Genomic DNA, 23,016 nt, shown 5'->3' on the forward strand with positions numbered 1-23,016 from the left:
CAGCTAAGTCCCATGGGTGGTACAAGGGAGAAGCCCCCAGGGACTACGGGGACTGTGTGTGCTGTATGTGAATCAGGGGTCCCTAAGGAGTGTGCATCACTGGGCTCCTCTTCTGTCCTGACAGATCTGCTTGCTGTATGGCACCCTGGGGCATGCTTTGGTCTCCTTCTAGCCCCACCCACCTATCTTTCTGCCCATGCCTGGTGCATCCCTGCCATGCCCTTCCCCCCTCCAGCCTATGTGCCCAGCGTTGGAGCCAGGATGTAAAGGCACATAAAGGGGAAGAGAGATGCCAGGGCCTGAGCCCTCATCCCAGCAGTGTGGGCTTACAGTACCCACTGGGCATGCTGGGTTATCCAGCCACCCCAAGGGGCCCTAGGCGGAGGAGGGCGGCAGAGAGAAGGCCTTCGCAGCAGCCCCGTACTGCTTCCCTCCAGCTCTATCGCTACCTGCAGTGTTCCCAAGTTCTCCATAAAAAAATCCAGGTTCCCAATGGTTTCTGTAGCTCTGCTGTTAGCGCTCAGAAGAAAGTAAAGATGAGTGTCTGTAGAAAGTGATTTGGGGACTTCAGCCTCCAGCCAGAGGAGTTTTAAGATCAGAATGGTTTGGTGGCAGCTTACTAACGTGCCCCAAATCTTCCTTCCAAATCACAATGGTATCACACACTCTCATCATCCAAAGCCCGGATCTCAGAGGACCACTGAGTCCTACTCTCAGACTAGCTGTCAGAGAGGCGTCCCGATAAGGATCACATCCATCTCATCTCCCCAGCGTCCACAAACATGGACCATCTGGTGCCTTCACAGGGACCTAACTGTTGTGGGCTAAGAGGTCAAGGTGCTTACAAGTTCTCCTCTGGTCTGCAGGGCCCAGGGCATGAGTTTCCTTACACTCCTGTCTCTGGAGGGGCATACTGGAGTTCCACGGCTGGCCACCAGGAGGCTTCGACCCTCCTCTCTGGCCATGGCTGCTCAGGTCCTGAGTTTTTGCTCTCAGCACCTCCAGGTTACTTCCTCTCTTCCTGGAGACGTCAGAGGCAGAAGGAGGAGCATTTTCTGAGTCCTCTGCATGGACCTTCTGTCCTGTCCCAAAGGGCAACAGTGTGTCAGGGACCCCAGTCTCCCTTCACACTCCTGTCAAAGTCAAACACCCTCAAGGCTCATTCTTTCTGCAAGGTGTCCGGTCCACCCAGTGGTCTGACCTTTGGGCCAGTTGTTTTTTTCTATCTCACTAATGTTTGGGCCAAAAACCTGAGAAAGGTTTAAACCAGGAGATGGAGTGGGGGACAGTCCTGTGTCCTCGAGTTGCACACCCCCTTATAGGAGCAGAGAGCAAAATTCAGGGCAAGAGTAGAACTTGGCTTTTTACTGCAGTGTCGATGGCAGTTCCTGAGCTAAGGCACCTGGGCAGTGACTGGTTCCCAGGACTTGCCCCAGCTGAGACTGAGCCGCCTGAGCAGACTCTTCCACCCGGTCCTGGAATTACCCCGCTCTACCCTCTGGTCTCCACGTATCATCTGTCACGAATTCCAAAGGCTGGTGCAAAGTGCAGGCATGCTCAGCCTGCCCGGGGCAGTGGGGACAAGCAATTTGGGGTGCATTAGGAAAGGCAGCACCTAGCTCAGGGCACCTAGCTACAAGCACAGCAGGGGTGTGCACACATGCCTGCAGTCAGATACACCCAGACACACCCAGACACACACGTGCATGTGTATACACACACACCACACACACACACACACACACACACACACACACACACACACACGAGAGGGGGAGAGAGACAGAGAGACAGAGAGAGACAGACACAGAGACAGAGAGACAGAGAGAGACAGAGAGAGAGAGAGAAGGAGGGCTGAGGAACCTGACAGGGCTGGTTCATGCCACAGAGCATACACAGGGTGAGGTTTCGTGCCTGGGCAGCCAAGAAACCCACCCTTCCTTGCCTCCCGGGCTCCTTCCTCCTAGCTGGCCTGGCTCCAAAACATGTCTCAGTGTCTTGTCTCTTCCCAGCCCTTTGATAGAACCTGGCCTTAAGCTTCTGAGGCAAATCTCAGTCTGCCAAGTAGACTGTTAACCTAGGGATTGGGGTCTCCACCCTGCCTTTACAGAGGTGGAAGACCAGCCCCAATCCTGACTCAAAGCAAACACAGTATACAGAGGCTTGCTGGGAGGTGGGGGTGGGGCCCTCAGCACACCCAAGCCAATGGCCTTCTGGGAAAGGGCAGAGGACCTGTGCAGGGGAACTCCAGGAGGTCACCAGCTTCATTCTTCTGCCTTGGTGGCGAGCCATCTCCTTGGAGTTGGCTTGAAGGACTACAGCTCAGACAGATTCTCATGCTTATTTGGGGAAGACTGAGCCCTTGTGTGGCAAGGAGAGGGTGGGTTTCAGCACCAGGAGGACTCTATGAGGGCTCTTTATTATAGCCCAGAGCTGGGCCCAGGGCTGAAAGCATGGTATCTGTGGAGTCCCGATTCTGCATTGAGGTCCACAGTCCACAGGACTGGATCTAGCTATAAAACAGGAGCGAGCCCTGGGGCCTCCCGTTGATTGGCAGCTCCTACACACAGCATGTGACCATGTACCAGGCACTGCTTAGATACTGAGGTCCTTTAACCTTCACATCCGGCCCGTGAGACAGCACTCTCACCATCCGCAGGCTGTAGGGAAGTACGGAAGCACAGAATTCCAAAGACTTCCAACCTCACAAAGCGAGGAGGGAGGCGGAACTTAGCCGAGGAAGTTTGTCAGCATCCAGACTCCCATTCACTCTTGACTGTAACAACAATGACAAATGCACGTGCCAAATGTTTTATCAGAATTTGTCACACATTCCCAGGAAAGTTTGGAAGGAGATCTCTAGGAATGGAGCGCTGGAGAGTTCAGGACACAAGACAGAGATTGACAGACAGCTGAGAGCTTCCCAAGGACCCCACCACATCCATCTGCTGCAGAGGCTGATCTTTTTCTAGAAAGTCTTGCTTGAAAATAGTCCAACTAGCTACTGTCTAAGAGGGACCCCACCGGGGTCCTGCCTGTACACCAGGGAGTTTCCATATCCCCACCAAAGGGGAGCCACTGTGTGAGAGGTAAGAGAGACCCACATAGGCAAAGGAGAAATATTCTTCAACAGTCGGATCTAGCTGAGGGTGGAGGTCCAGGACTTCTTGGGGGAAATGTTTACTGTGAAACCCACAACAGCTGTGTGGGCATGCCTCTCTCTGCAGCTGGAGATGGCAGGAGGTTCCTCTCTCCTGGTTAGGAACAACCAGGGCAGGATGCCACTTACTACCACCCTGCCTGTCTTAGAGTTCTCAGGAGGCCAGCCGGTGTCTTCCCTGTCTCTTGTGAGACACCCTGTCCCCACTGACCCCAAGCCTAGTGTTGTGTCTGAATCTCAGTGATTGGTGCACTCAGGGCGAACCTGTGCTCAAGAGCTTTTGAGGCTAAAGTGTCATTCTGAAGGAGGGGCCAAGTTAAACGTTAGCTACAATGGCCCCCCGCGAAGTGAGTCACACCCCCCACAAGGCTCTGGGCTGGGCAGCCATGGGGGCAGTTTTGTTCCAGGTGGGTAACCAAGCTGCTGAGGTCTGGGACAGGTCTCTGGGACCAGTGCAGATGGTAGCGTCCTCTCCAGACCTCCTCAGGGTTCTCTTTCCTCAAAATGTTTGCCAACCCATGGGTCCTGGACTGCAGGGAGAGACAGGGGAACGGTTCCTCACTCCCAGGGTTTATGTCCAAGCTGGCTTGTGGCCCTGGCCCCTGAGACCAAGGCACAGATGTTGGGTGTCCCTTTGGCATACGGCATTGGCACAGAGTGCTGTGGTCAGTGTTTGGAAGCATTCAGAAAGAGAGTGACTTACTCAAGGTTGCAAAGGGCGAGGACACAGGTCCCCTGACTCCAGTCTACTCTGCAACCTGAATAGGGGAGAACATTGTGAGACTGAGGCTCTGGGGAGCCTGCCCATCTCAGGACCCCACCTGACTCCAGGGCTAGCCTCTCTTACGTGTGGGGCCAGTCCAGGTTGGGTATGCCTTCCCTGGGCGACAGTCAGGTGTTTCAACTTGGAGGCCCGGAGGGGAAACTGTGTGAAGGCCATGGTTGTTAGAGAAACGGTGAGCAGGGTTATGTGGCTCACCGCAGGGAGCTGGCTGTCACTGGTCAGTGGGGTGCTCACACTGTGTGGCCTGGTGCCAATGTTCCCAAAGGACGTCCTCCCAAATGGCTGTTTGTGACCCTAGCCTTTCAGCTGTGTTCTGCTGAAGAGTCAATGCCACAGATGTTTTGGGGACCCCATAGCTAAAAGAGAAAAGGGGAAAGGGCTCTCTTTCATCCTGAAGGATGTATCCTTCCAAGTTGTTATTTTAGTATGAAAATAGCCTTTTGTGGGAATTGTTTCCTAATGTCTTCCCTCCTCCCAACCCCGAGACTGGGTCTCACTGTGTAGCCCTGGCTGTCCTGGAACTCAGTCTATAGGCCAGGCTGGCCTCGAACTCAACAGAGAGCCATCTGCCTCTGCCTCCTGAGTGCTGGGATTAAAGATGTGCGTGTAAAGGACACTGACAGGCCTGCTAGTGTCCTTTAAGACAAGGCCTTCCTATAGTCTGAGCTGTCGCTATGGTTGTCAGTCCATACCACTCTGGCTTCCAGTGTTATTATGTCACAAATTAAGATGGTGGCAACACCACTTCAGTATTCAGATTTTAAGAATATTTAAGAAATATTGATAATCGTAAAAATGAAAAGCCAGGGGACCACTGGCCTGGGGTCCTTAGGATGTGGGCATTATTGTTCTGTTGTTTTTTTTTTTCTCCCCCCTTCTCCAACAGTGACAAAGGCCAGCAGCTGTTCATTGGAGATAGAAAATGAAATGCCAGGGTGTCCAGGACAGCTGGTTGGGACTGGGGATCCCCCAGATTTCCATTCTAGCCTCCCTGGAAAAGATGCCCTATGAGTCTTGGGGGATTCCAGAGCCTGCCTGTCTGTTGTGGGTTGACTCAGAACCTCAAGAGAGGGAAGAAGAGGGGTGACCTTTGGCTGGGAAATGACAGAAGACCCCTCCCCTTGGTTAGGAGCTTCCAACTCACAACAGGCTCTGCCTTGGTGGATTTTCCTCGGAGGAAGTATGATTATCACATTTAGACATATGTGTAAATAAAGAATTATAAAGTAAGCACCCATGTATGGAGAGTTTATATCTGTACGGCTTAAACCCTTCGGTATGCATGCAGGCTGTCAGTCACTGAGCTACACCCTCAGCTCCCAAGCATTCATTTTTAGAACCAGGACATCGTGAAATACTTTTTTAACCCTTCCCCATTCCCCATCATATTGCATCCCTCTCCATAAAGGTAAATAAACATGGTCTCCAATATTGTGTTTACGAGGGTCTCACTTCTCCAAGATTTGGGTTTCGCAATCTCAGTTATCTGTGGTCAACTCTGACCCAAAGATGCTAAATGGGAAAAAAAAAATCCCAGGACCAAGTAACTCGTCCATTTAAAGGTACACGCTCTTCTGAATAGTGTAACTGACTCTCGTGCCATCCGACCCAGGACCTGAATCATCTTGTCCTGTGTATCCACGTGATGTAGCTTCTGCCTGCTAACTACTTGGCCATCTCTGTCCCCAGATAGGCCGTGTGGTATCACAGTTCTTGTCTTTAAGTTGTCCCTAGTTTCTCAATGGCCCCAAAGTACAAATGTCCTACAGCTGGCAATTGTATCACCGTATGTGATTGTCTCTACCTCTCTTTTCCCCCTGTATTTTGGGCTGGCCTGGAACTCACTGTGTAGCTTAGGCTGGCCTCTAGTCCTTGGCAACCCTGCTGTCTCAGCCTCCCAAGTCCAGGGATCATGGGCGCAGACCTCCTCCCTTGCTCTATTTCATTCGGCTTTGTTTGTTTTCTGTGTAAGTGATTGACTCCAGGGATCTATAAGTGCTAAATGTACATGCTATCATTGATTGCCACTGTCAGCCCTGGATTCTTAGCTACGGTTACTGTGCCTACTTTATAAATTAAGCTTTATCTTAAGCATGCATAGGAAAACCATTACAGTGTGGCTGGTATCATCTGTGATTTCAGGCATTCCCTAGAAGTCTTGGCTCCTGTGAGGATAAGGATGCTATATGATTTCCTGGTTCTCTGTGTACATTTCTACATGCTTATGAATCCCTTATCTGCATGTTGCTGAGGTTGACACCTTCCTCCGAGCTTAATATAAACGCATGGGTTTTGCTTTTTCTTTTTCAACGCTGGATCAAAATCTGCAGCGTGCCCATTTTTTTTCACTGCCAAGAAATGGTGAAAGGGTGAGGGTGCTGTCCTCTCTTCACTCCTCCCCAGGCTTCTGCTTCCCAGCAGTGCTGCTTCGGATGTCCATGGGCCCCTCTTCTGATGCCCATGTCTGTGAGGTTTTCTCTTCAGGAATACATTTGCTGGAGAACAAGAACACAGTCAGTCACTGTCGACAGACGTACCCTTCACAAGCCACTGCCACTCTGAGAAGTGTGGAAGCACCATCCCTCCTTGGTGGGGTTTCTTTGTTTGTTTGTTTTTGTCTTTTTTTGTTTTCCTGATACCAGAGACCAGGGGTCCTGGATGCCTAGAATCCCCTGGGTATCAGTTTTCCCATGACCCAGACTCCCAATGTCACCTTCAACAGGATGGCGGTTCTTCCCAAATTAGTGTAATCCTCCAAACTGCTACTGAGCACACATGTGCCTAGCAAAGTGTTGAGGTGACTCTGAGGTGAGATTGGTTTTCAGCGTCTGGGAAGCCAGGATGTGGATGCAGATTCTAACTCCGTGTTGTTGAAAACCCCCTCCCTCCGCCTTCCCACTCAACCCCTACCCTTGTGCTATGGGGCAGGCAGTGCCAAGTCCTCTCCTGAGCTCCTACACCAACACCCCACGATCTACTGGACAGCTCTTTTTAAGACTTTTAATTCAAATGGGTGCTGAGTGCAGCTGATGGCTTGACCATAGGGAGGCAGTTCCCAGAGAATCAGGTCAAAATGTCAAGAAACCCTCTGTGGGTCTCTGGTCAACTTCCTCCCTAAGAGCTCTGGAATCCTTGTCCTTTGTCCTGAATCCCTGACTCTGGGATGCTTGTCCTGAATCCCAGTCCCTCTCAGGTCAGGCAGAGAGTTGAGAACCCTATCAATCACTTGGGGGGGGAGGGGGCACAGTTCAGTTCTCCAAAGCTCTCACTAACCCCGCCTCCTGTTCAGTGTTACCTTTGATTATGCACCCTCCCTCCTTCCGTTACTTTGTAGATTACAAAAATACCCCCCACCCCCAGCGCGGTGTGGTGGATCCTGCCTTTAATTCCAGCATTCCCAGTCTTCAGGAGGCAGAGGCAGGTGGATCTCCAGAGGTAATCAGACCAAACTCTGACCTCCCATCCTGTGTGCTGGGCAGCACCCCAGCCTTCTCTGAATAGTGCTAGCAGCAGCTATTTGATTCCATTTCTGATCTTTCAAGGAGAATACAATTCCCCATCCAGGTACCCGACCTTACATACTCAGTCAGGAGGTAGGTTCCCGAGTGGGAAGCAGCTGGTGCCGCGCTCATCCACGGGTCCCCACGGGTAGTGTCCGAGATGCCTCAGGTTATTGCAATATTAATCTCAGTTACATATGAGTCCTCTTCCTGGGGTAGCAAAACTGTGTTTTCACGGCACAGTTATACACCTGTGGGGGGAATCAAGGAGCAAGGACCGTGCTTTTTGGGGCACATGGTTTTTCATAGCGGTGTCCACTCTATGTTGGCGGGCATCAGCTCCTTTGAGGAGATGCTGTTTTTCTCAAGCACTGCATTTCAGGTAGTTTCTAACCCGTGGGGTGTTTTCTAGGAGCCCCTCACTTCTTCACCGTTGCTGGCGCTCTACACCCAAGATTACGGTACCTGATCTAACTTTTCTCCTGGCCTTCCAGCTCTTGGGTTTCTGCCGGCTTAGTCGATTTCCAGGCAGCGAGCTCAGCCTGACCCTGATCTTTGGGTTCCGCCCCCCTACCCGACTCCCTGGCACTCTGGACCGCGACTCCCAGGGAAGACGCCGGCCAGCGCCAAGCTGGTCCAACTGGTTCTGAGCAGGAAGTCTCCCGCCCTCGCCCCGGGCTGCAGAGCAGCCCCGCGCGAGCCCCGGCTTGGGTGCAGCCCCGCAGCTCGGTGCGACCGTCCCGCAGAGTGGCCGCGCGGGAGACCCGCCCCCGCGGAGAGCAGCGCGGCTTTGTCTGCGACGCCCACACTTCGGAGGCCGCTCCCGGGGCCGGCGAATGGGAACGCGGCGGCGCGGGGCCGAGCCGGGCTGAGATAAGCGGCCATGTGACCCTACCTGGCGCGGGGAGGGGCCGCAGGTGAGCCGCGGAGCTCGGAGCTTGGCACGCGGCAGCCGCGGGGCTCGGCAGCATGTCGGTCAGCAGAAAGGACTGGTCCGCTCTGTCCAGGTGAGTGCGGTCACCGGGGCCGGGTGGCTCCAGGCTGGTGGGGGGGGTGGGAGGCAGCTGCGCCCTTCCGGATCTCCTCTCCCCGACACAGGCCTGCTCCCCCCAACGAAGTGAGACCCTTGTCTTGTTGCTCTAAGGTGGGGACAGAATTGAGAGTAAATCTGGTCCCTCCTGGTGACAGAGAGAGTGGTCTCCTTGCTCCTCAGCTTCCTGTCCCCTTAGATCTTAACGAATAGGCTAGGGGAAGGCTTGCCCGCAACCTGGGCAGCCCAGGGTTCCACTGTCTGTAAGGGTAAGGGAACGTTTTTTAGGGGGCTGGGAAAGTTCAGGAGTTATCCCAAGAGAACCTCAGTCTCTGCATCTGCTAAGAGTTTTAGAGTGTCTCTGGGAAGTGTCCTTTAGCCCCACCTTATGGAGTCAACAGAACCCGGGTGTATGAATAGGATCGGAGAAAGCACCAATTCCCCCCCCCCCCCCCGCCCCCCAATCCCATCCCAAAGAGAGTCTCAAATTCTGAGCACAACATTTGGAGTGGTATCTCCGCCACTTGGAGGCAAGATGCTACCCTTGTCTGCGCACAGATTTGTGTTCGTGAATCTCAATGGGTCAGAGACTATATTTGCCATTTTTGCCTGCCGGACAGCCTATCAGAGTCAGGGAAGCCTGGTGGGGGGTGAGTGTCTAGGAGGCAGCCCCTCTCTTTGTTACTCCTCTTGGAGCTGCCCCTCCCTCTCTAGAAGTGTTGGGATGAGCATCCTTCCTTCCAATTCCTCTCACCCCAATTCCTCTCACCGAGTCCCTAACTTGGGATGCATCCTTTGTCCTAAGGTAACAGAGGTATCCTTCAGGCTCCAGTCAGGGTAAACTTGGCATTTTGACTTCTCTCAAGTGGGCTTTCTGGTCTTCAGGTCTTTTGTGGGGTCAGAGCTATGTCTGCAGGTACAGCCCAACATGGGTACCGCCGCCTATTAAGTCAACTCTCACGGAGAGAACTGCTGCCCTCCCCCCAGGACCTCCCTGAGGGCTTCAGAGTTCTTCAGACTCAGCCTGTCACAGAAACCCATCCTTTGGTTTGAGGACTTCCTCCTCAGAGCCTTAGGTCACTCACTGTCCCTCAGCCTCAGTGCAGAGAGGCCCATAGTATCTAGAGAAAAGGAAAGATAAACTCCAAGGAGGGTAAGAGCCAATGCTCTGGAAAGGGAGCCCACGCTGCCTTAGAGGTCAGACACACCCCAGGGAAGGTATGTGCTGAGGGTGGGGCTGGTGCGGGGGCAAGGGGGCAAGGCCTTGGACTCTGTCTGTGGGTCAGTGTGCATGGGATTGGTGCGGGAGTGCCCTTGTTTCTGGGTGTGGACACATGCATGCCTATGAACGTGTGCTCTAGTACATGTTGTGTAGCCTCTGTGTGTGGGAGCATGTTTATAGCCTGTGTAGAGATGAGATGTCTGTGGGCAGCTGGATTTGCTCCCAGGATACTCCATCTAAATGGTGGTTGGAGACGTTAGTTCTGTGTATTGTTAAAAGTCAAATCCTACTATAAAACAGATCCTACTTCCTCAGAAATGCACAGATTGATGAGGGTGTTTGTGAATTTTTTTTTTTTTTTGGTCTAAAAACCTGGCTGTGGTGTGTGTGTGTGTGTGTGTGTGTGTGTGTGTGTGTGTAGGGGATTTGTTTGTCTGGGAGGACTAGGACTTTTAATGGGAACGAGAGCTGATGGTACCTTGTCCACTGCTCAGTTGGGCATGGATTCCCATGGCTGCGGGGGTGGGGCCGAGTTCCCATGGGGTGTCCAGGCTAAGTGGTAGTGAAGCCCTGGGGAACCAGTCCTGCTACCATAGGACTTGGTCTGGCCTCCCTGCCCAGCCCCAGCCTTCATGGGAGCCCGTGGGCAGCTGCAGCTGCTGCTGACAGTCTTGCGATGAGGCACCTGGAACCCAGGACCGCTCCTGCTCTGCTCTCTCGGGGAGCGACAAGCCCCAGCGGGCCACGGGGAAAGGGCTATGAGTCACCGTCAACCAGGCCTTCCAGTCTAGGGAGGCCTGTGCTAAGGGCGTGACAAAGGTGGCCTCGACTAGGGTGAGCCTGCCTGCACTCCCTGTCCTCGGCTGTGAGGCTCAGAAGCTGCAGGCCTGAGCTGCTTGCCCTGGTCAGCTTCGTCCTTTCCTCCATGTGCTGACCTGGTGACCAGTGAGGATATGCCAGCCTGCCGGTGGGGGGTGGGTCTCAGAGCCCTGGGACTAAGTGGCCACTGGTTAATAATTTCCTTGCCCAGCCCTTAAACAGCTCCCCCCCCCCCCAATGCTTCTCTGGATTCTCCTGATACCTTTCTTTAGATTGTCTGGTGCAGAAGAGACCTCAGACCATCCACCACAGCTCCTCAGTGTGTGGAAGGGAAGCCTGAGGCCTGCCTGCTCACGAGCTAGACTGGCCCGAAGTCACAGCCACACCCAGGATCCTTCTACTCTTCTCTCCTTACCCATGCCCGGCTCTTGGAAGCCCAGTACCTACTAAATGTTTCTGGGGCATCTTCACGGTCCCTCTAGCTACTTAAATCCGAGCAGCTGAGCTCTGGTCTGCCCTGTAACAGGCTTCTTTGTGACCACTAGGGGAAATGGGTAGTTATGTCTTTAGTCATCCAAGAGAGAGGGTGGAGTTGGTGAATCAGGAATGGGGAGGAATAGCAGCCTCACCTGGGGGCAGAGAGGGAAGTATGTCCCCCAGTAAGGGCCAGGAGATGGGGGAAAGGGTGTGGAAGGGCGTGGATAGTGAGCTGCTTGGCTGGGCTGCCTCGGATCGTCACCTGCCAAGTCCCAAGTCCCCGGGCTGTGTTGGGGCCTGCAGGGAGCCACATAGGTCACTGGCTTTCTCCAAGTCTCTGTTCTCCTGGCTGCACCCAGAGCTAGGCTACCCTTCTGCTCCTCCTTGGGGTGACTTCCTTTTTCCTTCTGAGGGCTCAGCTGTCATACTCTGGTTGGAGCCCAGCACTCATGCCCTAACCAGGACACTAAGGCAATATTTTCCCTGACCTTTGGTGTCCGGGTTAGGGCATGAGACTCAAGAGGATGACACAGATGGAAGGTCTTGGTTCCTTCTTTTCTGTAGCATGCTTTGGGAACTCCTCAAAGCCTCCTGTTCCTCACATTTGAGTCGGGTAGCACCGCCTTGCTCAGAGCCGTGAGCGGATGACCATCCGCGGTCTCGGACCAGCCTCTGGCGCTGTGAGCGCTGACACGTTAGTGCTCGTCCATTCATCTTCGTTCTTTTACTTCCTGGTTTGCTTTTCGCAGTGCTTGGATTTCAAGCCCCGTGTTAAGCCCCCGATAATTGATTTATTACTGGGATTTCACTGATTGCACCTGCTAAGGAATCGACCTTTGTCCTTCCCTCTCCTCCATGTTGGTTCATTTCTTCCTTTAGAGGCCAATGATCTTTGCTTATGAGAGATAACGTTCTCCCCCCTGGGGTGCGAAATGAAAGGACTCGTGTTCTGCAGGCTGTCAGGAGTTGAAGGTAGCCCTGTGAGTGCCAGGGGTTGGTGGTCACCATTGCCCTTCTTGAGTACTGGGGTCTTGGAAACAGTGACTGCTGGCCCTGAGTCCGGCAGCCAGCTCTCACCCAATCTGGTCGTGGGTCATGTTTGAGGAACCCTGACTCAGGCTGATGGCACAGCACGTAGGGCCCCAGTGGAGGGCAGATGGAACCCTTGCTCCCCCACGGGCAGTGGGCAGCGTCTGAGAACAGTGTTGCCCATGGTCAAGGCATCCTGGAAGCTCCGGCTAAGCCCTGCTGGGTGTGGCTTGGGGAGTGTTCACTCTCCTCTGGATATGGGCCCTCTCTGGAGGGTAGAAGTATTCCCAGTCTAGGACAGGGGCAGAGGGCATGCAGAACGGCGTCCTCATCTGCAAGCCAGCAGAAGTTGGCAGAGGAGAGTAGGACATCAGGCTGTGGCTGAGAGACTGTAGGTTCGTGGGCAGTGTGGGGGTGAACAAAGGAACGGTCCGTGAAATCTAAGGATCACAGGGCTCATGGAAGGGCCAGGGGAGTCCTGTTTAAGTTCCATGGTGAAGGACAAAGGGAAAATTCCCTGGTCCCCTTTCATTTACACTGAGGTGGAATACAGTTGTGACCAAGATGATTGGGAGAATTGATGTTGCCATCATAATTGTTGAATTAGGATATTCCAGAAAGTTCTCTTCTAAGGTAGCTCCTTTCCTTGGGGTGATGAGCAGATGCACTCTTCCCTACATAGACAGCGGTAGATTGCCTTTAGAGACTCTGACAGGCTCTTTCTCTGTATTTTTCTTCTGCATCTCAGGAGAGGAGAGTCCCTGGTTCTGATAGTGACATTTATACATGCTCTCCCACATTGGTTGGCACTTGCTGTATTCTGTTACCATGTGAGATACCAGAGGTCTCCAAAGCCCACTGCTCTGTCCTTATTACCCTGAGTAGTTCCTCTGTAGACTGCCCCTAGCCTACCATCTTCCCCTAAGCAGCTAGTTCTTGTACCAGGGCGTTGCACCCACAGCCACCTCATGGGACCCTATGCCACCAGATGTGGCACCGCTGGTTCCTTCTCTTGAACAAGATCTAGACACCTAAGCCTTTCTCTCCTGTGGAATGGGTCCCGGGTTTGTTTCCTTGCTTATTGTGTGACACCCCCCCCCCCAGTCTCCATGAAGGGAGAGACATTATTTTCTTCCTGTTGTGTTTTAGCTCCCAGAATCATGCTAGCCTCTAGACCCTCAGAAAGCATTTGGTCAGAGAATGTTGGCCCTACAGATGGGAGGCTTAGCCTGGGGAAGCAATCATCTTCTTCAACAGTGAAGAGGGACAGGAAATGACTTGCCCAGAAGCAAGGTGTAGGAACCAGGTTCCTGAACTGCCTTGAAGACTCCAGAGGCTCACTCATGCATTTTAGATGCATTCCAGTTGTATACAAATTGTGAGTTTTGGAGTAGCGTGTAGGAAATAGTTACAATGGTAGGGGTAGCTACCTTCCTCCTAGGGTTTTGATTTCTGTCTCTTGCTGACACCTAGAAGTGTTTTTTTAAAAATCATAACTGACTTAGCCACTTTCAAAAAGACTCTTACTTCCCCTTCTGAGGAACCTCATACATGTAATAGTTAAGTCTGACTAACAAACTATACCTTAAGTCCAACCTCATTGTAACAGATGTGTAAGTAAGGTTCCCTTTGAGGAATGTTTTATTTCTATTTCCTTCTTCAGCTGCAAGCCAACACAACGTGCCTTTAAAGAGTTGCCTCTTCGAGGACAGAATTCCAAGAGAAAGGAATATGTCAACGCCCACTTCCCTTAATACTGAAACTTGGTTACGGACCAGGGCTGCTGTTCTCATAACTGTTGAGTGGTTATGAGTTTGTTTGGGTGGAGGGAAGCTGGGTGTTCGTAGGGTGGATGCATGAAGATGGTGAGAAGGGCGGGTGCGTGGGCTGATTGGCTCGCTGGGTGGCTGGGTGGCTGAGTGAATGGATTAGTGTGAGGTTGTGTGACTGCCTGAAAGTGTCTAGTTAGTCCCACAAATGCAAGGTCACAGGAGAGGAAAACATGTGTAGACTGTGTGGAGTCCCCTTTGCTGCTCCAGACAAGCTTTTAAAGTTGAGAGAGGCCCTGAGAAGGGACAGTCTACCATGTTTCTCTCTCTCTGATTTGGGAGTCTACACTTACCCTACCATCAGAGGCTAAGGATTTCTGTGTGGGATGAACAACTTTGAGGGAACGCCTCAGTTATTGTCTGTGGAGGAGTAAGAAGAGAGGGCATTGTCAGGGTTACCTTTGCCTGCTTCCTTCATCCAGAGATGTTCTCCTCCCACAGTAAAACTCCGCACACACAGTGATTCTCAACTCGGCTACTGTAACTCCAAGGGACTATTTGGTAATGCTGGGAAGTGTATTCGCCTGTCACGATGGGGAGAGGGCTGTCACTCCTGGCATCTGAGGGTGCTGCTCAGTACTTAGAGACCAGGGCAGCTCTTCACAAGGAATTATTGGGAGAAACTCTGAGCTAACTAGATCCCTGCAAGCTGTGTAGACAGGAACTGCATCGAAAAATTGAATTGTCTATAGTAGGCACATTAAAGAAGTAAGAGAAAATCAAATACTAAATCTCATTTGTTTTGATAGATCCAAAAGTGATTGTTTCAACATGGAAGCCATATACAATCTTTCCTTCCTTCCTTCCTTCCTTCCTTCCTTCCTTCCTTCCTTCCTTCCTTCCTTCCTTCCTTCCTCTCTCTTTTTCTTTCCTTCTTTCCTTCTTCTTTCTTTCTTTCTTTCTTTCTTTCTTTCTTTCTTTCTTTCTTTCTTTCTTTCTTTCTTTCTTTCTTTCTTCCTTCCTTCCTTCCTTTCCCTCCTTTCTTCTCTCTCTCTCTCTCTCTTCTTTCTTTCACACAGGTTCTTACTATGTAGCACAGGGTAGCCTTATGTTCCAAGGTTGACTTCTAGCTGTTTCTGCAGGCACAGGCGATCACAGAAAGTTACACTGTTTAAATGAGAAACTTTGCACTTCTCTTCTTCGTCCTGGGTCTTTGAAATCTGGTGTGAATGTGCACGCAAAGCCCATCTCCGTCCCAGTTATCTGCACTGGAGTGCCCCAGGGCCCCTGGCAGCAGGGCAGCCTCCAGGCAAGTAGTCTTCTCCAAGTTCCCCTGACTCTGGGCTGTGCTGATCCAACTTTCTTCTCCTAGCCTGGCCCGGCAGCGGACTCTGGAGGACGAAGAGGAACAGGAGCGTGAACGCAGGCGGAGGCATCGCAACCTCAGTTCAACCACAGATGATGAATCTCCAAAACTCACCCAGAATGGAGCTCAGAGATCCGTGGAGAGGTACTTGGTTGGGTTGGGTTCTGAACATCATTTCATCGTGCTGAGTGGAAGTGGGGTCTTAGCTGTCCCAGGAAGACTATGTAAACCAGTTTGACCTGCTAAGGATTTGGTCTTGGGATAAGGTGGGAAGATGAACTTCAAATTCCTCATCATCTCCAGACCCATCCTCAGCCTGAGCACGGTCCCTATCTTTGTAGACACACTCCCGGATGCTGTTTGGTGAGTCTGTCCGTGAGCCCTACTCTGCTGGACATTTTATGATGCAGTTCCCTTGGTCCTCACGGTGTCCGAGAGGCCACTGCTCTTGATTGTTTTCCATCAGGGGAGACACAGGCAAGCATGCTAGCGCATCGAGGTCCTATATCTAGTGAGTGTGGCCTCAGCGTTCATCCAGATTTGTCAAACATCCCTTATACAGGCCGCCTCCCTCTACTCGAATCTTCCCGACTCTGAGGGGAGCAAAAGGGGACAGGTCATGACGGCTAGGTTAGGGGATTATGAGGGAAAGGAAAAGACAGACGGGCTGAGAAGTTACTGAATGCTGCCTACGTGCTAGGACTTTACTCTCACGGGATGGCTCCCATGCCAGGGCTGCCCAAAAAGCTCCGTTTACACAGTTGAAAGAGCCTCAGACAATGAGTTGATGTACCTGAGGTCACATGAGAAGCAGGGACAGGAGGCACAGACAGACAGACAGACTCCTCTAGATCGAGACCATTGCCTCAAAGTTTTACAAAAGTTGTTTGTTTTTTCTTTATATTGCTCCCCCCCGCCCCCCAATGAAGAAAGATCGGGCTGTGTCTCCTGGGCTGACCCAAACCCACCGCCCTCACTGTGTTCTGGGCATACGCATGTGACGGGCAGGGTAGTAGAAGGCTATCTCAGAAGCTTTGGGTTTTCCCTTAGCTCCCTGCCAGTTAGCTCCTACAGCTGCCTTTAGGCTGTGATGGACAGGAACGATACTCACTCCTTTGAGCCCTCCCAGCCAATGCTGCCCCAGGCCTAGAACCTATAAAGCAGTCGCTTGATCCGTGTTAGTAATTGTGGTTGAACTGTCCTTTATACAGGGATCTGTGATTTTTTTTAATTTTTATTTTTAAGAGCTCAGGGTGCTTTGTTGAAGTGACACTGTGCACATAGTGTACATACATGAAAGTGATTATTTTTAAAATAGTGGTGGGGAGAGGGAGGGAGCAGTTGGTGGGCCTGGAGGCATCTCACTGGGTCAGCTCTACCCAGGGTCACCCTCGCTCCTGATGTCATCTGATTCTGTCCACCTTCTCTCCCCTTGTCTTTTGATCCAGGCTGCCCAGTGTGGAGGAAGCTGAGGTCTCTAAACCATCACCCCCAGCTTCCAAAGATGAAGATGAAGACTATCAGGCCATCCTTAGGACCAGAAAGGAGCGAAGACAGAGGCGGCAGGTGGTAGAGGCTGTCCAGACTCCAGTACAGGAGAGGCTAGAGGCAGAGGAGGAAAGGGACAGCCTGAGCCCTGAGCAGACCTTGTCGCAGCCTCTTGTGCCTAAGAAGAAAGCGGAGGCCCCGCCTCGCCGGAGACTGAGTCGGGAGCAGCGAGGCCCTTGGGCCCAGGAAGAAGAGCAACCAAAGGGCAGAGAGCTTGTGGAAGGAGAAAAGGGGCTTCCAGAGCAGACACTGGCTCAGCAGAAGACCTCGGTCTCTGAGAAAGCGCCTGTCTCAGAGAAAACTCCAGTGCCTGCCAAGAGACTGGTTTCAGAGAAAGCCTGCCCCTCAGAGAAGAGGACAGCCACAGAGAAAGCATCTCCGACTGAGAAAAGACATAGCCCAGAGAAGTTGGTTCCAGAAAGAACAAGTATGACGGAGAAATCACCAGTCCCTGAGAAGACACTTGTGTCTCTGAAGGCAGCAGCACCGGAGAAAAGGTCCCCTCCAGTTCTAGAAAAAGCCGTTGTCTCTGAGAAGATGCAGGAGAGGAGGCTCGTGTCAGAGAAAGCATCCATCTTTGAGAAGTCACTAGTCCCAGAGACAAAGCAGACTCCAAAGAAGGCAGCAGTGTCAGAGCAGCCCCAGAGCCCTGGGGGAAGCCAGGCCACCACGAGGGAGCCCAGAGGAAGGGCCCTCCCTGGGAAGAGCCCACCTTCCTCTGCAGAGCAGAGCGCACCAGACCCACCGACTAAAGCTTCTCGCTTCCCACCCATCACACTCCAGGTTGGCAGGGTTCTGTTATGTCTCTCTTGCCCTCCCTGGCAGACCTTACTGCAGTCCAGCCCTGTGGCCTCTGGCTCCCTTGTTTCCTCCTCTCCTCCCATTTTTTGAGCTGGCCATGGTGGTTTCTTCACTCTTTTTTTTTTCCGTTTTTGTTTTTGTTTTTTAAAGATTTATTTATTATTACATCTAAGTACACCATAGCTGTCTTCAGACACACCAGAAGAGAGTTTCAGATCTCATTACAGTTGGTTGTGAGCCACCATGTGGTTGTTGGGATTTGAACCCAGGACCTTCGGAAGAGCAGTCAGTGCTCTTAACCGCGGAGCCATCTCTCCAGCCTCTTCACTCCTTGTTATTCCTAGCTCCTGTCAGAATAGGACACTGAGTCAGGGGGCAGATTTTTGGACCTGCAAGTGGCCATCTGCAGGGAACACCTGGGTTCTAAGCCACATCCTCATCCAGGTCCTAGACTCCAGCTCCCAAGCCATTTCCTTCTGCTCAGAGCTAGGGTAGCTTTGTCTCCTGTCTACTACAGAGCCTTCCAGGAAAACTAGCACCCATTAAGTATGGGAGCCTTAGGCTACATAGCACACTCTTAGGAAGCCTTGGATCCTTCTAAAACGAAAGCTCTGCCTGGCGGCCAAACTACGTGAGACTACATAGCCACCGCATGGCAGAGAGTGAGGCACAGCTCTCTTCTTCCACCTGTAGCTTCTGGGGTGAGCCAGGCCACCTGAGGTCCCCCTAGAAGTTTGGGTTTGGGGGGCTGCTTGGGTCTGGGAGCACCCTACGATTGTACTGAGGAAGATGAGTTCTTGTCTGATACCTTTGCTCCACTCAGGTAAAAATTCCCAGCAAGGATGAAGCTGCAGATACACCTTCACCCACCCTGCTCACCTACAGCAGTTCCCTCAAGCGCTCCAGCCCCAGGACCATCTCCTTCCGGGTAAGAGCCAGGGGACCCTAGTCACCACTCAGCTGCAGAGCATGCAAAGGAAGCCAGTACCCATAAAGCAAGAGCTGTGTGTTATACAACAGGAAGGGTCTCCGTAGACACAGGATAGAGAGAAGCCTTAAGTTTCCATGCGTGCCCAAACGAGAGAAGTCATTTTAAATAAAGAGAGCAGGTTGAAGATGTAGAAAACTGGTGTGTGTGTGTGTGTGTTTGTGTGTGTTTGTGTGTGTGTGTGTGTGTAAATAAATGTGAGCAGCCCCACCTAGTGGATAAGATCAGAACTGCAGGAAGATGCACTTGCCAGACCAGATTGGCCTGTCACAACCTTCTGTGTCTTTATCAGTCCCTGTCCATCCTTGGGAGACAGGGGCAGGGCAGAGAGCAGCAGGTTTCTCTCCAGTGTTCTCTGCCCCTGCCTTGCTGTGGTGTGATGAAATTGGAGTTTCATCTGATCGGTTTCAGTGCTTATTCTTGCTTCTTTTGTTTCCTGGGCCATCTGTTGTTCCTCCATTGATTGAATATGCCTTGTGCCCTAATGCGTGCTAGACTCTGGAAAAGAGCTGGTAGGCCTGAGGTTGACCAGTACTCCCAAGGCTCATGGCCACTGATGAGGTAGATAGGAATACAGGTTGTAGCAGGTCCCTTGGCAAGGCTGGGGAGGCTGAGAAAGAGCATTAGATCCACCCTGAAGGGTGAAGGCAGGTGCTTTCAGATGAGAAAGCACTTTTAATGAAGGCTTGGCACTTTGGGGTGGGGACAGATTCTCAGAAGGAAGTGCATCCTGAGAGCTAGATTCTTCACTGGAGAGGGGGCATGGATTTTCTGAGACCCTCACCAACCTCACCTTCTCATTTCAGATGAGCCCCAGGAAAGACAACTCAGAAGCAACCTTAACCCGCAGGTGAGCTGCCTGGAGGTCTTGCTTGATTTTGTCTGGTTTTCCTGCCTGTCATCATTGTGCCAGGCTGGGCCATAGTATGCATGAAGGAAGATGGAGGTTTTGCTTATGGCTCTAGATCTGTCAGGGTGACAGGATTGACAGGAGGTCCTGGGGTTGGGGAGATGGCACTGGGAAGGAAGTATCCCCACAGCTTTGTGTGCTATGTCAGGGAGTCTAGTACCTGTCCCAGAACCCTTCCCATGCTTGGAGGAGACATAGTTTTGATGGGGCTCTGAAGAGGGAGGAAGCTTTGCTCTTGAAGTTGGAGTGGGAAAGGGTGAGAGAACTTTCCAGAAGGGAGGCTGTGATTAGCACAAAGACAAAAAACAAAAACAACTCAGCTGTGGCAGGTCTAGAGTGGGCCCCAGGAACGTGCACGTTTGGCAAGTACCCTTGCTTTGTAACTCTGAGCCAAGAGAGGGAGGATGGTACACTGTGCAAGGGTGTGGGAGTGGGGAACACAGACAAACAAAAAAGTTCTAAAATGTAGTGCAGGCGTTACATGTTTCATCCACCTTGGCTGTCTCACCTGCCTGCTAAGCCTTTAGTAAGAGCTCATGTTCCTAGGGCTGAGACTCGGGTGGGGGTGGAGCAGGAGGACAGAGACAAGCAGCTCATTTGAGACCATTGAACACATAGCCACCCCGGCAGGCAGATGCAGGGGCAGCGGGATGACCCGAGAGGGATCACAGGCGCTGTCATGGCCGCCCAGCCTGTGAGAACAGGCGCTGTCATGGCCGCCCAGCCTGTGAGAACTGGGGAGTTTTTAGTGGGAGTGACAGGGTGTGAGAGAGGAAGGGAGGAAGGAAACAGTAGGCAGCGCTTCTGATCAGGCAGGCAGGCTGTTCCTCAGCTGTGAGAAAGTTCCTGGAGTCTGTAGACTTCGCCCTGCCCTGCCCAAGTCATTGCAATCCACTCTGCAGCGAAGAAGGCATCTTCATCGCTTTCTGTCCCCCCCTCTTTGCCAGTGCGATGGGGGACCAGGGGTGGTTCTTCAAGCCCCAGGAACAGGCCTGGCCACCCTGCAGAACTTTATGCTGGCCTCCCTGGTTTGTTTCATTCTGTCTTCCCTTCCTACAGTGCCAGTGTGAGGCTGCCAGCTAGCACCGTCAAGCTAGGGGAGAAACTGGAGAGATACCACACAGCTATCCAGGTAGGGGAAGAGGGTGTCTGTGTGAGGGCAGGAGCCCCCGCCAGGGTGGAGGGCACGATTTACGAACCTCACAGTCCCAGCTCAGCTCTCGCATCTCTGATTTTGCAGAGGTCAGAATCCGTCAGGTCTCCAGGCTCCTCCCGGACTGAAGTCCTTGTCACTCCTGCCGGTGTAGCCAGCAAGCGCCACCTCTTTGAGAAGGAGCTGTCAGGACAGAACCGCACAGAATCAACCTCCATCCGGAAGGTGAGGGCCAGATCCCAGCTGCTGGGCTCTGACATCCTTGAAGCCTGGGCCTAACCTTTGGCAAGGTTAGAAACTGTATTGTCTGGCATCAATGCTGGCAGAACCTTGATGTGGCATTGTGTTTCTGAGATTGAGTCTCCTTAACTGGGTGCAGAACTCCCTAGGGTGGGGTCTATCCCATGTACACATAGTTTGTGCCAAGTGGACATTGTGGTGGACAGAATCTTGTCCCCATTCTAGGGCCTTTGGAAGAGCCTTACTGTTGTCAGGGACTCTGAACCCTAAGGTAGAAATTTTCTTTAGGAGAATCTGCGTCTGTCAGGGGTTGTGACATCAAGACTTAACCTGTGGATCAGCAAGACCCAGGATTCAGGAGACCAAGGTCCTCAGGTACCTTCACCCACATGTTTCTTACAAGGTCAGAGGAGGCTCAGCAGCAATGGGCCCTTTCCCAGGTGGAGCAGGTGGCAGGGGCTGTGGGGGAAGGACACAGTCTGTGTGAGAGCTGCAGAGAGGAGAGTCTGGGTCCTCTTCCTTTCAGGAAGAACAACGGCATCTGGAGTAGAGGACAGGTATGGGACCCAGGTTCCTCTTTACCCCTGTCTGAGTTCCTGTTCTTTACTCTAATGCCCTAAGCAGGAGGTACGAAAAGAGGCATCAGTCACCAAGAGGGCTCAGTGGGGGATCAAGCCGTCCACATCCCTGGATGCAGAGGTGAGTGCGGCAGTGGGGACTGGCCCTGAGATACAGTGGAAGGCCCCTAAACCTGTCCAAGTGCTTACTCTTAAGTGGGTTGCAGTTTGGGACTTGTGTGGCCTGAGTGCCCAGGCTCTGTCTGTCCCTGTGTGCTCAGATGACCCGCCCATGAGAATGATGGGAGCCCCTGCCCTGGCTTGGCCGGGCTGCACTTTGGGTCCCCCATCTAACCATTAGGCTTCCGGTGTCTTACCCAGTGTGGATGAAGGCTTGGCTGTCCAAAGTGCGTCTTCTTATCCAGAGGTGCTCTCCCCCACAGCTCTAGGAACTCTCTTTCCTTGTTCTAATCGGCCTTTGTCCCACAGGTGTGACAAACCCTGTCCGAACAGACCTGCAAGCCTGCATCCCAAGGGCCCTTCGTCATGCTGGCCCCTCTCCTGCAGCACCCCTGACTCTTGTGGTCCCCACTCCCACTCTGCCTCCGGGTCAGTCTGCTCAGGGCTCTTGGGGGCCAGGGACATGAATGACACTCCTCTGGCCCCTCTGCAGCCCAGACTGTGGGCAGATGTGCTCTGGTACTTTCTTGTCCTGCTGCAGGTATAACGTATCTGAACTTGGAAAGCACCAGAGCACAGTCCTGGCTCATCAGCCGCGGGGTCGCCGCGTCCTCTCTAGGACTGCCTCCCTTCCTCCGGCCCACTTCCTCCGGCCCACTTCCAGGATCAAGCTGGGTTATTTTGCCAACTCCAGGGTTATATGTGTTGCCTGCTCCCAGCAGGCACTCTGTGTGCCTGTGATATCTCCACACAGAGTCCTAGACCTATGTACTGCTCTCCCAGGCTTGTTGGATCCAGACTGGAAAGGAATCACCAGGAGGGAGCTGCCCATGTGCTGCACCCCCACTGCTTGTGCTGTGTCCCCCTCCATCCTGCTGCCCTCATTGGAAACCCGGTGCCTTTTTGTCTTACCACATGCCTTACTCTCAGCCAGAGAAACCTTTCCCAGGAAGGCTCTGATAAACTCATTCGGTCTCAGGTGTAAGTGTCTGGTAATGTTGATGAGTTTGTTTTCCACAGGAAACTTCGCAATAAGTTGCGGGGAGTCAGGGACCGCTGGCTTGTCTGGAAGAGGAAACACATCCCTCATTCCCATCCTCTCCCATCCTCTGGCTTTGTGACTTTATTGTGCATTCTTGGGGTCAGGCGAGATGGCTCAGCAGTTAAGAACCCTGGCTATTCTTCAGGGAACCTAGGCTCAATTCCTAGAACTGGCTTACAAATGTCTGAAACCCCACTTTTAGGCGATCTGTAGGCACCGCACACACACAGTGCGCAGTTAAACACGCAGGCAAGGCACACGTAAAATAAAATCATTTAAGAGCGCAGAATTTCACATAACCTCCATTCCAGACTTCTCCCCAGGGTTCCTCCTCCTCCCAGTCCTCAGTACCATGGCCTGGTATGTGCTTGTAGAATGCTGAGCCACCCAGAAATGCTCAACAAACCCTGCAACTCTCTTATGGTCGCAGTCTGAAGAAGG

At 52.5% G+C, this 23,016-nt stretch overlaps 2 protein-coding genes and 1 long non-coding RNA gene across 3 annotated transcripts in view; 2 read left to right on the forward strand and 1 right to left on the reverse strand.

Moving 5' to 3' along the window:
- The window catches only part of Tmem9 (transmembrane protein 9), a 678,246-nt gene that overhangs the window by 448,959 nt on the left and 206,271 nt on the right, over positions 1-23,016 (forward strand). The window lies entirely within an intron of this gene.
- On the reverse strand, positions 4,970-8,394 carry LOC127697477 (uncharacterized). Its single transcript, XR_007980473.1, has 3 exons — positions 8,340-8,394; positions 7,527-7,695; positions 4,970-6,439 (listed from the first exon to the last, which is right to left on the reverse strand). It is a non-coding gene; the product is annotated as an uncharacterized LOC127697477 (long non-coding RNA).
- Positions 7,970-22,511, forward strand: Lad1 (ladinin 1). The gene is made up of 10 exons (XM_052200649.1): positions 7,970-8,451; positions 15,163-15,300; positions 16,605-17,487; positions 18,329-18,433; positions 19,300-19,343; positions 20,463-20,535; positions 20,644-20,781; positions 21,085-21,171; positions 21,421-21,495; positions 21,843-22,511. Exons 1-10 carry the CDS (start codon positions 8,414-8,416, stop codon positions 21,846-21,848), a joined length of 1,587 nt encoding a protein of 528 aa, XP_052056609.1. The 5' UTR covers positions 7,970-8,413; the 3' UTR covers positions 21,849-22,511.

The sequence above is a fragment of the Apodemus sylvaticus genome, chromosome 12 (assembly GCF_947179515.1).
Source record: "Apodemus sylvaticus chromosome 12, mApoSyl1.1, whole genome shotgun sequence".
Classification (NCBI taxonomy): Eukaryota; Metazoa; Chordata; class Mammalia; order Rodentia; family Muridae; genus Apodemus; species Apodemus sylvaticus.